The 16598-nt window shown below is 39.4% G+C and overlaps 1 protein-coding gene across 23 annotated transcripts in view; it reads right to left on the reverse strand.

Moving 5' to 3' along the window:
* Positions 1–298: 298 nt before the first annotated feature.
* HDAC9 (histone deacetylase 9) overlaps positions 299–16598 on the reverse strand; it is a 667984-nt gene continuing 651684 nt past the window's right edge. For all 23 annotated transcript variants that reach the window (XM_086397464.1, XM_086397480.1, XM_086397478.1 and 20 more), the window contains one exon: positions 299–2924. In XM_086397464.1, the coding sequence (XP_086253590.1) occupies positions 2610–2924 (315 nt within the window). In that variant the 3' untranslated portion in view covers positions 299–2609. The remainder of the gene's footprint in view (positions 2925–16598) is intronic.

Here is a 16598-nt window from a genome sequence, read left to right on the forward strand (position 1 = left end):
TTATATTTAGAAGTTGACATCAAAGATGATAACATATGAAATAGGCCACGCAGGAAAAATAAAACTGCAACAAATTTTACGTGTATCTGTTATCTGATAATGGCTGCTGTAAATTGGTTAAAGTGACTATTGTTGGATTTATTATTTTTAATGGCATTAGAAGTAACTGCTCAAAATATCTTTATTTTCTTGTTTCAACAAAGAATGGCAATATATTTTGGTATACGAGACCTACTGCATGAGTTTCAAATTCAATTAAATATATCAAGTTTACACAAAGCCATATGTATAAAGGGGATCTTTTAAAAAAAACTTTATTTGAGAAAGGAAGAGACTTATAACAGAAGGCAAGAAGAGAAACATACAAACAATATATTTACAACACAAAACAAGAGATCACCTTCAAGGGTGTAAATTATAATAAATACAGTAGATTTTAAAAGAGACAATTATCAATTAGTTCTAAGATTATTTAAGTCCAGCTTTCCTTTTCACTGGTTCCAGGTAGTTTCTTGATTAAATTCAAAGACTATCAAATTCAAACAATTAATGTCCACCAACTGTACTGATGAAGCTCTCTCAAATGACACTATAAAAAATAGGTTTTTTTTGTTTGTGATTACATATCTTTGCAGTAATATTATACAAAAGCCTGCTCAGCCACATGTTCCTCCCCAAATAAAATGTATTTTAAAAGATGCACTATCCCTTTTTTATGAGATTGCAAAAAGATTTTAAATAAAATGTATATTTATGAGATGGAAAAAATATAAAATTTTATCTTAGGAATGCCATATTTTTAATGCAAAACAACTGACAAAAAGTCATTTTAATCTGAAGGAATATACTAACCAAAATATGTTGGTAGTAGGAAGTGTTGCCTATTATAGCTATTTGTCAAATTATCGAAGGACTTTCATTATATGGAAAAGTTTTAAACTTTCTAACTTCTAGTTATGTTACTTTACTTTGAATGGAGACTTTTTAAAAAAGGATAATGTATCTTTAGCAGTAACCTTTTTTAAGAAATATTTTTAAATGTCACAGCAAAATGTAAACAACACGTGCCAGTAACATACAGTTATACAAGGTCTACATTTGGCAAAACTGCTATATCTCCTTTGAAACAGGATACTACACCTTAAAATACCTCGGATTTAGAAATATAAATATTTTAATAGAAAAAAACCTCACAAAGATTCTAGGTCATTTGGATTATCCATATTAAAGGGGTCTTAATACAACGAATCTTTAACTAGCTTAACAAAAGTAAACCTATAAAACAAGGTAAACATATCAAAAGAGAGTATGAAGGAAATGTTCCAGTGAAAAGCTTCCTTAACAATTTCCCTACTTGCGGTGTTATTTTCTTAGACAATAAATCAATTCATAGAGTGCCCTTTAAAAACCGACAGAGTAAAACACTATCCTCCGGTTTTTTTCCCTACATTCCTCAGTACATGAATCACTTGGACTTCCTGTTTCCACAAGGCATTTCCTGTTCAGCCTCATAGAAACAGTTTTCTGTAGAACAGCAGGAACCTGACAAAGAACTGACTTAAATAAACAGTCTTCTGTTGCCTTCAAAGTTGTTTGCATTTCATAGCATCAAAGGACATAGTCCTTCTGAAGGTGCATTATGTACAAGTAGATTCTTTTGTTAAACCTAACTTTCCTAATTTTTTATTTGCCAAAATAGTATGGTATACATTGTGTCATTATGGAATTATACTGAAGAGATCCTAGTGATAATGATGATCAAACATGACACATCTTCTTCTTTTAAACATGATTTTTGACTTCAGATCAGATAATAATCATACTGTTACTATTTTTTCCACAGCTGGAGATACAATGTTGTATCTGATTGGACCATAAAGCAGCACGTTAGTTCTTGCCAACATTTGCATCTGCTTCATTTGATCTTTTTCAATAAACAATGTCATCAAATAACACAGGATAAAAATGAAATGAGCAGTACTAGGTGAGACATATGTGATATTTAAAATAGTGCTGTACTTTGCATCTATATATTTAGAACCACCTCTATTCCTAATATTTTCAACTGCAATCTATACAATAACCTAGGACTACTGGCATAGTAACCAGAACATTTCACTTAACAAAAAAAGATAGAGGAAGGAAGGGGCTGACTAACTGTAATAGGGTTCAAGACTGTAGTATGATACAGTATGTACAACAATGTGAAAATTGAATTCTACATATCAAAAAAAAATCAGTAACTAATAAAATGTTTCATTGATCAGACTGGAAAACTATCCAGCAGTCACTGACCTCAACAGATAAACTAAAACCAACAGTGAGTTCGTTTTCCTTAGAAGTAATTGGTGGGTCAGGCTTTGGGATGAATTAAAAGCCTATTAATCACTTGGATACTGATGTAGTATAATTTTAGTGTAACAGGTATTTCCTTAACAGTAGAGTTTCAAGAAACCTTGCTATCTATATAGAGATCAGTATATAGAAAGATCTATATATAGATATATCTGCATTAATCAGAATCCTTAAACACTAAAGTCAAATCATTCAGAGATATAAATGGATAGGAAATAATATCCATTTACCAAAACCAGCAATGCATTTCATATTCAGATAATGACTTTAATTACAAATCCTGGAGCTAAATCTTTGCCTATTACCTGTTGCATAAAAGCAGCCTGCTCCCCAGATTCCATTTCCTGGATCTGAGCATCTTCATCACTGTCCACGGGTTCCTCCTTGACCTTCACAGCACCAGCTTGTCCCAATGTGTCATCCGCACAAGCACCGCTGTCACGCCTAGTGCTGTGGCCACTAGAGGGCGTTCTGTCTTCCTGCATCGCTTGGTCCCCCTGAAGCTCTTCCTCCGCTTCCTCGAGGTGACTGCCTGGTTGCTTCAGTTGTTCAATAGACTTCGAAAGCAGCTAGAAGAGAGTGTTCAGGGGTTCAATATTCAGGGGTTCTTGGCGGTAACACAGCAGTAATATACACTTTGATTTCCTATAATTCTACTTCAGTACACCTTGATTTCTAATTTCTGAGGATCATTTTCTGAATGAATTTGTATGCAATGAAATTCTTCAGTAATACTAAATCTGAAGCAGTCCCACCAATTCCATACTGTATTGGTGTCCTAGGCAGGGAATGAGGTCTTTCAATGTCTTTTTTAAAAAAATAGTTCACTGTTTAACTGACTTAAAAAATGGTGGGAAAAGGGCAAATAATGAACTTTTCCTTTGGAAACCATGAAACTGTCACAAAGGACAGGTTGTAATGAATCAATTTAATCCAGGCAAACCTGAGAATTTTTTTTTCCCTAAAAGAAGTATAACAGAAATAATAGAAAGGTAATGAAAAACTTCCCCAATCTCATTTTCCAATAAATGGCAACCAGGTATAAGACAGAAGCACAAATTCTAAGAGTGTTTCTTGTCTGTTAATTTTCCTATACCTAAATGGTCAAATGATAAAGGACCTATGTATACTTCTGAAAAATGGAAATATTGACTTTGATATCTTGAACTTCAAAAAGATGCAGAATTTAGTGATAGCAAAAAATTTTTTATTAATATCCAAATATAAATTAAAGAATACGAACATAACAAGGAATCATTTTTGAATTTGAAACTTATTATTTAGATCTTTTATTTTGTAAATGCCACGTCAAAAGTTCCTGCTTCCTAGGGGTGACTCTGCATCTTGTCTAGCCTCTGGATGTCTGACCACAGGGAGTATTTAATAACCATGATTTATATTTAATATCTAGAAGTGTATGAATTATAATTTAAAAAGATAATTGGCAATCACCTAAACTGAACAATAGCAAAATGCCATGGCATAAAAACTTGTTACATGGGGAAAAATTCTCAAGATGATTTCATCTCACATAGGCCTTTTGTTTCATTTAACAAGGAGCCTACTGACTGGTTATCTCCAGATCCTGAACTGTGTTTCAAAGAGTGGTTAGAATTTCCTCCTGAGTTGGTGCCCATTTAAGCAACATACCAACTATTATGATGAGCAGCACGGTTAGAATACCAACACAAAAATCATGAATACAGACTTTTCTATGAAAAATTCAAATTTATCTCCCACTCACACCTATGTTTTTCAAAACTAGACACATCCTGTAGGTTTAGAATATATAAGGACTCAAATTTTGAAGGGTGTCTTAACCTCAGACTTTCCTCCACTGCTCACAACCTCAAATGGCCTTGCATGTGCTGACAAAGCCCTTCAATTTCACTGTAGTAAGAATTACACTGGGAATTTTCATTCATTTGTTCAGCAAGTATTTATTGAGTGCCCACTATGTTTCAGACACTCTGCTAGGCACTGGGGAAACAGCCATTGCCCTGCCCTCAGGGAGCTTTCAGTTTCGAGTGTTAGATAGGCACCAAACACATGCACAAATTTATTCTTATTTTCAAGTATGGTAAATGAAAAAGGGAGCAATACAGAGTGTTATAAGAATACACACTAGCTGAAACAGGAGGGAGACGATTAGGAAAGTTTCACAGAGGAGGCTGAGACATCAGAGATGAAGGATGGACAGGAGGAGTTGGATGTGTGTGAGGAGTGGAAATCAGGGGAGGGAGCACTTCTGGCAGAAGGCACAGTGTGTGGACTGGAGGAGAGCCCAGTGTGTCTGAGCAACTGAAAGGTCGATGCGGTTTGAGCACAGGAAGACAGGGAGAGAATGCTGGAAGATGATTCTGGAAAGAGTGACCCAGTTTATAATATATTTGAGTTGTGAATAAGATTCTAGAAAAAGAAAATATAACGTAGGATAAAACATACATAAGACTGAGATTTTGGAGAAAAGAGACAATGTATTATTCCTGAATTTTGACTATACAATTCACTTAATTGGCTAGAAAAAGAACATGTAACACCATAGAAAAGAAGCAAGGTTTTAACTGAAAAGCTCCAGGTTTATCTGGGACATCAGGGATAAGAACATTCAGTGACAAACATCCACTCATTCTTCAAGAGAGGTGGACAGACACAAAGAAAGAGATCACCAGCCAGGCTTGCTAGCTTGACCTCATCACTCACGTAAGACAACATATAAGAGCAGGTTAGAGGATTTTGTAGGGAGAAGACATTAAATTATAAAACATATCAGTCAGGTGAAGGAGACTGCAAGAGTCCCTTCGAGACACTATCTTCCAGAAGATTGTTGCAATTTGTCTTCTGGATGTATGCTTGCTAAACTGTGGAAATTCCCCCTCTTGATACCCAGTTTAGCTGGAAAAGTTCATGGGAACTAGTTCATCAGGGCTGACGAGCCAACGATACTGGTGGGTCAAACAGATGCCTTTACAAGGTGGTCAAAAGATCCTCCCCGTAAGAGCCTCTGTGAGGGCGAGAGGATAAAAAAGCAAAACTCTATGGATGTGTGGCTATAGGACAGGAACTAAGGGCCATTCATGAAGGTCAGCCAGGGAGCACGTGTGACCAGTGTCCAGGAAATGCCACGTCAAAAGTTCCTGCTTCCTAGGGGTGACTCTGCATCTTGTCTAGCTTCTGGATGTCTGACCACAGGGAGTATTTAATAACCAAGAGGAAGTCACAGATACCACCTGCTAAGTAGAAAGACTTTTCTGTTGCTATTTCTCTCCTCAGCTTCAGTTCCAGCATGGCCTCTCAGTGTCCTGACCTCGTAACTGCCAAAGGTCTTATCCTCCACTCTACTTCCGCTCCCAGTGGCCTGGCCTTTGTTGGTGGCTGTACATGCTCTTAAAACCTCAGTTTCGGACATCATTTGTTTCCTCGGGCTCATCCTCAGAATATTTTGACCCTGACCACTCCTCACCTCTGCAGGGTTCTCCAAGCTATTGAACCTACCACATTTTCCCTGCCTGTCCCCCCCACCACCCTTGTTCCTCAACTTCCCTCCTTGCTAGACTGGGTTCCATTCTTCACCATTAAAAATCACTCCCTTATTACTATCTTCAACTCCCTTGCTCTTTTCAATATGGATTTTCCTGTATGAGTAAGACTTCCAACCTTGGTTAATATTAAGTCTCTGCCAAACCCAAGCAGCTGAGTAAGCTAGGAAACAAATAAACAAATTACAATCACGCTGAGTGTTTTGCTTCATATCCGTGATCATAACCCTCAAATGGACCCTCAGTGCTGACTGGAAATAACTACATTTCTCTAGCTAATTTTCTCTCACTCTCTCAATGACTACTTCAAAGTTCCTCCTTTCTCCTCAAACTCCTACTATCTAGACCTTTTACTCACTCCTGCTATTTTTGCTTATTTCAGTGAGAAAACAGACATTTAAAAATAGAGAAATTCAACATTCTGCTACCAAGCTGCCCCACTCACCCTCACATGCCCCACTCACATGACAGTGAAAGAAAGGTCTGCATCCCTATCTTAGTCCAGCCCTCAGCTTAATGCTCTGGGTCCCGTCCATCCCTGCAATTTTCCACCCTGCTCTCCATCACTCATTTCCCATCTCTGCTGGAGTACTTCCACTTGGACACCTTCAGTCTTACTATCCGTCTTAAATGTAACCTCCCTTGGTCCCACCCTCACCCTCTCACAAAAACAAAACAAAACAAAAAACACATTATGTACCTTCCTTCACAGTAAATCTCCTTGAGTTATTTCTCATTTCGCATTGTCTTCATTTTTCTTCTCACAGTCTCTTTAGCATTCACTCAAACTAGGCTTTCATCCTGGAGAAGGCAATGGCACCCCACTACTGGAGTGGGAGCCTGGTAGGCTGCAGTCCATGGGGTCGCTAAGACTCAGACACGGCTGAGCGACTTCACTTCCACTTTTCACTTTCATGCATTGGAGAAGGAAATGGCAACCCACTCCAGTGTTCTTGCCTGGAGAATCCCAGGAACGGCGGAGCCTGGTGGGCTGCCGTCTGTGGGGTCGCACAGAGTCCGACACGACTGAAGCGACTTAGCAGCAGCAGCAGGCTTTCATCCACACTGCGTGTGTGCTTAGCTGTTTCAGTCATGTCTGACTCTTTGCGACCCTATGGACTGTGGCCTGCCAGGCTCCTCTGTCCATGGAATTCTCCAGGCAAGAGTACTGGAGTGGGTTGTCATGCCCTCCTCCAGGGGATCTTCCCGACCCAGGGATCGAATCTGTATCGCCTGTGATTCCTGCATTGCAGGCAGATTCTTTACTGCTGAGCCACTGGGGAAACTCTAATTGACTGAAATCTCTCTTGTTAAAGTCAGTAATGACTGCATAAATACCAAATCCAGTGGCACTTGAAATCAGATATTAACAGGAGTAGTCAGGATGAAGCATTTTTGAAAAGAAAACATGTCAAAGCATCTTTGAAAGTAAGATTTGTATTACTAATGGTGGTGCAGCCAAAGAATAGACAAAATGTACGTGAATTTACTGAAATATAATTTCCCATAGATAGAAAATATGTCAAGAAAATCTTTAATACTGACAAAAGGCTGAGTGTTCACAGAATATTTCATATGTTCATTTAAACTGAAAACCTTTAACAGAAAATCTGATCTGTTAATGTACTCCTGAAGTCACTGGAGTACCCAGAAATCACATCATTTAGTCCATGAATCAAATTTGATCAGTATTTACCACCTCGTTGACACAGCGACACACACAAAAGTGTGTATAACGATTTCCAGTGTGCAACGCAGAAACAGTGCTGTTTGTCCCAGTGCCTCTGGCTTCATCTACACTTCTGCTGGACTTGAAATATGAGAGAAGGAAGCGCCAGCATGGATAATGCTGTGATAACTGGATGAGAAGGCCAGATGGCAAAACAATTTTCTTCTAAGGGCAGAATTCCTTAATGGTTTGTAAAAGAAACATTTCTTGATACAAAACAGTGACTTATGAGTGGAGATCATATAGATATAAAACGTTGGAGTTGAAAATTTTCTAACAACATTCTTCAAATTCTTATTTTATACAGAACGGATTTCATGCCCCCCCAAAAGCCAAATCATCTCCAGAAAAGACACCTAGAACATTTTATACCTTCCATTCTGAAACAGCTATATTCCAACGACAACTGAATTCATATAAACAATTCCAATGTCTCCTCTCAACTCCAAACTTACATAATTCAGCTGCTTGCCTAATGTTATCCCTTAGATCTAAAATCTCCAATAGGTATCAAAAACTTTAAGTAGCTCAAAGATAACCTTTATTCCATTTGTACCCAAATGTATTGATCACCTAATTTTCCTTCTTTGAGTAAACACCATAACCCAGTTGCACAAATCAAAAATCTAGAATTTATCCTTGTTTCTCTATCACTTGTCTTCATAAATATCTGAAAACTTAATTTGTACTTAGCAATAAAACTTTGACACGTTTCGCCCCCGCCCCCCGCCTAGGTTATAAAGTGAATGCCAACATCCACATGAATAATAACTACGTCTTTATCACCATTTCTGGAATAAAATGTGCTCTTTGTGAAGTTTCTAAAAATACAAAAGAAATAAATGGGATCTATTGGAGACAATTTTGCAAACTACAAATGCATAGAGGGAGTTAATCTAAACTTCTTATTTTATTTGAGGTATCTGACTCAAGCTGATTTTGCTTAAACAGTCAAATTTGCTGAGTGGAAAAATTAGCAATTAACATCAAGAAAATATGCAAACAAAAGACTCAGAAGATCCACCTGCCAGGTTTGACTTATTTTGGATTTTAAAAATAGAGTTACTTGATGTGATTTGCAAGTTTCTGACTATTTACAAGGAAATCCAGCATTTGGACTATGCTGTGCTCTATGTGTTTTTGAACTACAACTATGACCATTACCAAGAAGGTATGGGTTAACCCTTTTCTAATTTGTACTGTCGCTCAGAGGCCCCAGCTACAGGGAGGAGCTGTCTGCTGACTCTCAGTGGGGTAGCAGGGTCTCTTTTTGGTTGAACATCTGGAGGTGATCCCCCAGCAAAGCCAAGCCATTGCCTTGCTGGGTAGAAAACACAAGAAGAAACATCTGTGTGACAGATAAATGTGTATGCCTGTGTAATCTCGGCTGAGGCTCCATCTGTAAAACACACCCTGTGTCATTCGTCTGACACCAGGTGAGTTACTCTGGTGGGGAGCCCAGCTGAGATGAAGAAGATGAAGGCTGAGCTGCTGCTTCTGCTCCTTTTATCTTTGCTCACTCTCATCGGTTAGTGTGGCTCTGTATTCGCCATGCTGTGCGTGCATGCTCAGTCGTTTCAGTCGTGTCCGACTCTTTACGACACTATGGACTGTAGCCTGTCAGGCTCCTCTTTCCATGGAATTCTCCAGGCAAGAATACTGGAGTGGGTTGTCATGCCCTCCTCTAGGGCATCTTCCATGCCACTGTATAGCAAGTGTCAGTTCAGTTCAATCGCTCACTTGTGTCTGACTCTTTGCGACCCCATGGACTGCAGCACGCCAGGCCTCCCTGTCCATCACCAACTCCTGGAGTTTACTCAAACTCATGTTCATCGAGTCGCTGATGCCATCCAACCATCTCATCCTCTGTCATCCCCTTCTCCTCCCGCCTTCAATCTTTCCCAGCATCAGGGTTTTTTCAAATGAGTCAGTTCGGTATAGCAAGTGTACCGAACACTAAGAAGGCTGCAGGCGGTACATGGCCATTCTGAATTTGTAGCACACACATACAGGCTCACACTGGAGATTTTACAGACCAGACAGCATGATCATTTATCCAAATCTCTAATACCTTCAAGTATTACAACTTGATTCCTCAATTCTTATCAATCCCTGCCAGGGTAATAAATATAGCAAGTCCATAATTTCAATGTTTTATATTCCATGTTGAAAACTATATATTCTATTAGCAAATGGTGTAAAATTCGTTAAATAATATTTAAAGACTGTGCTGCTAATCTTTACACCTTAACCCATTTAATTCAATGTGTAAGTTACATTGTTTGATATAAGTCTAGAAGCTAACATAAGCATAGCGCTTTTGAATAAAATATCTTTAAAAATTTTTTATTTTTAAATTTAGCCACAGAAATCCCTCATGTCCCCACAAATATTTTCAGAAATGAATATCAAACTAAGCACAGAAGTATATAAGGAGTAAATCTGTTTTGGATAGACATCTGATTTTCTGAAATTGTCAACAAATCATTCAGCACAAGTGTTTGAATTAAACTATGCAAAATGACCTTTGATCCTACTCATCACTTTCTTATTTTGCCTCAGATTTTAAGACAGATTTTCTTGGGGAATGGCAAAAGGACAAGCATTTTTTTTTTCTTTTAAATACATGTACAATACTTCTTTCGGAAAATAAAACCTTTCTCTTAAGCTCCAAGGAAACTAGATTTAAAAATAATGATAAAATTCTGTCTCAACTCACAAATAGATTAGGTTATGTACCAACTGTTCTCAGAAACAACATGCAGTTTGGAGGGCTTTCAAATCGAGAGGCCTACTTAGAGAAGAACTCTGACTCAAGACAAAATACTCCATGTCATTCTGTGCACTTTAGGGAAGAAATCAGAAGAATACAAGTTAAATAACAAGAGAGAAAAACTTTCTAAGTACTGGTCCATTATTCACATTAATTAAAGGTCTAAACTGAAAAACATCCTTTCTTGCCAATACTGAAGAGATATAAAATTAATCTAGGGTCCAAGTGCATTCTTAAGGAAAGTGTGTTCATTTTTATAACTTTAATTGACTGTCCAAAACAATGCCTGCAATTAAAATACCCTTTATTTGGCTTTTAAAACATCCTAATATTCCAATAACTGTTCACTTCCAGAAAGGAGACTAAAAAATTTCCTCCTCCCAGCTAGTTAAAGTTACCCATTTTTTTTACTCCTTCAACAAATCTTTATTGAGCACTTGCTATATATGCCAGGCCCTGGGAAGACAGTGGTCAGTTAGGCAAGATCCTGTCTCAAGGAGGCTCTTTAGTTCTTCACTTTCTGCCATAAGGGTGGTGTCATCTGCATATCTGAGGGTATTGATATTTCTCCTGGCAATCTTGATTTCAGCTTGTGCTTCCTCCAGCCCAGCGATTCTCATGATGTACTCTGCATATAAGTTAAATAAGCAGGGTGACAATATACAGTCTTGACGTACTCCTTTTCCTATTTGGAACCAGTCTGTTGTTCCACGTCCAGTTCTAACTGTTGCTCCCTGACCTGCATACAAGTTTGAGTGAAGAAGAACTAAAGAGCCTCTTGATGAAAGTGAAAGAGGAGAGTGAAAAAGTTGGCTTAAAGCTCAACATACAGAAAACTAGGATCATGACATCTGGTCCCATCACTTCATGGCAGATAGATGGGGAAACAGTGGAAACAGTGGCTGACTTTATTTTTCTGGGCTCCAAAATTACTGCAGATGGCGATTGCAGCCATGACATTAGAAGATGCTTACTCCATGGAAGGAAAGTTATGACCAATCTAGACAGCATATTAAAAAGCAGAGACATTACTTTGCCAACAAAGGTCCGTCTAGTCAAGGCTATGGTTTTTCCAGTGGTCATGTATGGATGTGAGAGTTGGACTATAAAGAAAGCTGAGCGTGGAAGAATTGATGATTTTGAAATGTGGTGTTGGAGAAGACTCTTGAGAGTCCCTTGGACTGCAAGGAAATCCAAACAGTCCATCCTAAAGGAGATCAGTCTTGGGTGTTCATTGGAAGGACTGATGTTGAGGCTGAAACACCAATATTTTGGCCACCTCATGCGAAGAGTTGACTCATTGGAAAAGACCCTGATGCTGGGAAAGATTGAAGGCAGGAGAAGGGGACGACAGAGGGTGAGATGGTTGGATGGCATCATGGACTTGATGGACATGGGTTTGGGTGGACTCCAGGAGTTGGTGAGGGACAGGGAGGCCTGGTGTGCTGCAATTCATGGGGTCGCAAAGAGTTAGACAGGACTGAGTGACTGAACTGAACTAAACTGTCTCAAGGAGAAATAAAAAATAAACAACTGAAGAGTGGAACTTAATGTGACAGTGAACAGTGGGGAAGGAGTAAGTGTGCCTAATCTGCATGAGCAAGGAAGGACCCTCTGAAGAGGTGAGGTTTGAGCTGAGTATTAAGAATACCTGGGGGTTGAACATTCCACCAGAACTGTGACTAGCAGTTCGTTTCATGAGATGGAAGGAGACTGACTGCCCACACACCAGACAGGAGGCCAATGTGGTGGGAGCTCAGCGGGTACAGGAAGGGAGTTGGGAGATACGGTCAATGAGGGGGCAAGAGCCTTGTGGGCCCCTGCAAAGATATCTGGATTTTATCCTACAAACTATAAGGAACAAAACTGGGGACTTTTAAGCAAGTGCTTGATGCAGCGTGATTTGCATTTGTAAAGGATTGCTCTGGAAGCTACCTAAGGTTGGATTTAGGTGGGCAAAAGTGGAAACACGAAGACTGACTTTTGAGAACATAAAATCCCCAGCCAGACTATTGCGGGCATTTCTTAACTACAACACAGATGAACTATTTTTCCTTCTGTTACATCACTGGGTAATTTTATGCCCTTTCATATTACATAATAGGATTTTTCCCCTGATAACGTCCTTCCTGATCTTCAGTTGACAGTACACTTTGAAAGTTTTCTTTTTTCCTTTCTTTAAGGGTAATGAATAGTGGCACAGTGAGGAGAGGCATGCTAGGTTCCTTCGCTCGCCCTTTAATTACTGTTTTTGGACTGTGTCTCAGAATAGACAAGGTCTCAGAGCCAGGGAGCTTATGATCACTTGACTGGTAAACAGCTCGCTTTCTCCCTATTCATCAGTCCCTTGCTCTGGTCAACTGGAAAACAGTACCAGTACTCTTTAAAAAGGACAACCAAGAAGAAACCCCAACAATAAATGTCATGTGAAAAATGCCATGGGCTCAGTGTAGCCAGACTTTTCAATTTTTCATCAATGCCAGAAATCTAGATTTGTATCTGAAATCTTTCTTTAAAGATTGAGTGCTTTTTAAGACACCAGGCAGCCCAAAGACATCAGTTCAACGGAATGGATCCAGTCCATAGACTATCAGCTTCTGACCTCGGCAAAGGTTCCCTTATGCCTCTTCTTGCTTGAACATTTTATGGTTTAGATCATTTAGGGCTGATGTCTACATGCTCTTAAAACACACCATCCTTTCTCTAACTTATTTCACTCCGTATATTAGGCTCTAGGTTTATCCACTTCATTCAGTTCAGTTCAGTCGCTCAGTCGTGTCTGACTCTTTGCGACCCCATGAACCGCAGCACACCAGGCCTCCCTGTCCATCAACAACTTCTGGAGTTCACCCAAACTCATGTGCATCGAGTCAGTGATGCCATCCAGCCATCTCATCCTCTGTCATCCCCTTCTCCTCCTGCCCCCAATCCCTCCCAGCATCAGAGTCTTTTCCAATGAGTCAACTCTTCACGTAAGGTTAGGACTACTCAAATATGTGTGTGTGTGTTTAATCTGAGCAATATTCCATTGTGTATATGTACCACAATTTCTGTATTCATTCATGAGTCAATGGGCATCTAGGTTGCTTCCATGTCCTAGCTGTTGTAAAAAGTGCTGCAGCAAATATTGAGGCACATGCATATCTTTCAACTATGGTTTTCTCAGAGTATATGCCCAGTAGTGGGATGGTTGGGTCATATGGTAGTTCTATTCCTAGTTTTTTAAAGAATCTCCATACTGTTTTCCATAGCGGCTGTATCAACTTGCATTCCCACCAACAGTGCAAGAGGATTCCCTTCTCCATATCCTTTCCAGCATTTATTGTTTGTAGATTTTTTTAATGACGGCCATTCCGACCTGTGTGAGGTGACACCTCATTGTAGTTTTGATTTGCATTCCTCTAATGAGTGATGTTTTGGAGAAGGCAATGGCACCCTACTCCAGCACTCTTGCCTGGAAAATCCCATGGATGGAGGAGCCTGGTTGGCTGCAGTCCATGGGGTCGCTAAGAGTCGGACACGACTGAGGGACTTCACTTTGACTTTTCCCTTTCATGCATTGGAGAAGGAAATGGCAACCCACTCCAGTGTTCTTGCCTGGAGAATCCCAGGGACGGGGGAGCCTGGTGGGCTGCTGTCTATGGGGTCACACAGAGTCGGACACGACTGAAGCGACTTAGCAGCAGCAGCAATGAGTGATGTTTAGCACCTTTAGGTGTATTTTTTGGCCGTTTGTATGTCTTTATAAATACTTTGGAAAAATGTCTGTTTAGGTCTTTGGCCCATTTTTTGATTGGGTTGTTTGTTTTTCTGGTATTGAGCTGTATGAGCTGCTTGCATACTTTGGACATTTGCTGAGTGACATATGGAGCTCAACCCAGTGCTGTGTGAAAAACCCAGAGAGAGGGGTGGGGTGAGGAGGGAGATGCGAGGGGTGTTCAAGAGGGAGGGGACATACATATCCTTGTGGCTGATTCAAGTTGAGGTATGGCAGAAACCAGTAAAACATTATAAAGCAATTATCTTACAATTAAAAAAAATTTTTTTTAAGGTATAACAAAGAAAAAACAATATACCATCCTTCATACTTTTGATTTATTTTATGTTCCCTAAATGGTCAAAATTTTTACTTTGCCAGGGGTTGGAAGTAAGAGTATGGACTGACTACAAAGGAGAACACAGGGCTATTTTGGAAGTTGAGGGAATAGTTCTATATCTTGATTGTGGTGATTATATGATGATGTGCATTTGTCAAAAATCATTCAACTACACAGCAAAAGGAAAATAAATTACAGTGTGTGAATTATACCTCAATAAAAAATTCAATAACTCATTGTAAAGAACAGACTTTTGGACTCTGTGGGAGAAGGCAAGGGTGGGATGATTTGAGAGAATAACATTGAAACATGTATATTATCATATGTGAAACAGATCGCCAGTCCAGGTTTGATGCATGAGACAGGATGCTCAGGGCTGGTGCACTGGGATGACCTTGAGGGATTGGATGGGGAGGGAGGTGGGAGGGAGGTTCAGGATGGGGAACACATGTACACCCAGAGCTGATTCATGTCAATGTACGGCAAAAACCACCACTATATTTTAAAGTAATTAGCTTCTAATTAAAATAAATTTAAAAAATTCAATAACTAACATAATATTGTTCCAAAGAGAAAAACAAGGTCAGCTTCACGATGAATACAAAGATACAAGAGATAGCTGGAACAAAATTTAGTGGTCTGGTTTACAACAAAGTAGCTTGATGTAATACTGAGGGAAGTGAGAAATGTGTGTCTTAGAAATATTCTACTACTTCCAGAGAGCTACTTTCATTAACAGAATGAGGAAAATAGAACTTGGTGCTATCAGTTCAGTTCAGTTCAGTCGCTCAGGCGTGTCCGACTCTTTGTGACCCCATGAATCGCAGCACACCAGGCCTCCCTGTCCATCATCAACTCCCAAAGTTCACTCAAACTCACGTCCATCAAGTCGATGATGCCATCCAGCCATCTCATCCTCTGTCATCCCCTTCTCCTCCTGCTCCCAATCCTTCTCAGCATCAGAGTCTTTTCCAATGAGTCAACTCTTCGCATGAGGTGGCCAAAGTACTGGACTTTCAGCTTTAGCATCATTCCTTCCAAAGAACACCCAGGGCTGATCTCCTTTAGAATGGACTGGTTGGATCTCCTTGCAGTCAAAGGGACTCTCAAGAATTTTCTCCAACACCACAGTTCAAAGGCATCAATTCTTCGGCACTCAGCTTTCTTCACAGTCCAACTCTCACATCCATACATCACCACTGGAAAAACCATAGCCTTGACTAGACATACCTTTGTCGGCAAAGTAACGTCTCTGCTTTTCAATATGCTATCTAGGTTGGTCATAATTTTTCTTCCAAGGAGCAAGTGTCTTTTAATTTCATGGCTGCAGTCACCATCTGCAGTGATTTTGGAGCCCAAAAAAATAAAGTCTGACACTGTTTCCACTGTTTCCCCATCTATTTCCCAAGAAGTGATGGGACCGGATACTGCGTTAAATATAAGGATTTCTTACTATGTTTACAAAGCACTTTCAGAACATCTTCTCATGTAATTCTCACTAAAAACCTCTAAAATGTATAGATCAGAGCATTGGAGGACAAAGAGGGTACAGTTTGGCCATAATGGCAAAACAAACAAATAATTGTGCAGGGCATCAGAAACTTCTGTTGAAAAGGCTACTCAGCACTCTAGATTTTGCAATTCATAGGAACTATGTATTCTGTAAACCTATCTTTGATTAGAATTATCTACTTGCAAGTCTATGAGCCATTTGAGGGGAAAAACATAACTTTATTTTAATTTCTAGGATGCAACATAATGGTTGCTAATAAATCTTTTTAGAACATCAATTATTCCACGCCAGGAAATTATTTTTTAGAAGTGAGTTTTTATTGCTGGTTGATATAACTAAGCTGATAGCAAGAGAGTAGTGGTATATTTAGGATATGAGAGCATAGCCCTGGAGTCAATTCTGCCTGAAGGATGGGAATACTCCAGACCGTATGACATTTCAGGGTCACTGTAATCCCTTAGTTTTCATAAATATTTAAAGAAAGAGAAGAAAGATACAGAGGGGGAAAAAAACCCCTAAAATCAAGAACTTACAAGCATCCAAAATCTGTAACAAAGCGACTGCTATACATTCGTGGTTTTTATGTCCACAA

The sequence above is a fragment of the Bos grunniens genome, chromosome 4 (assembly GCF_055505025.1).
Source record: "Bos grunniens cultivar Pamir isolate PY7600 chromosome 4, Bosgru_T2T1.0, whole genome shotgun sequence".
Classification (NCBI taxonomy): domain Eukaryota; kingdom Metazoa; phylum Chordata; class Mammalia; order Artiodactyla; family Bovidae; genus Bos; species Bos grunniens.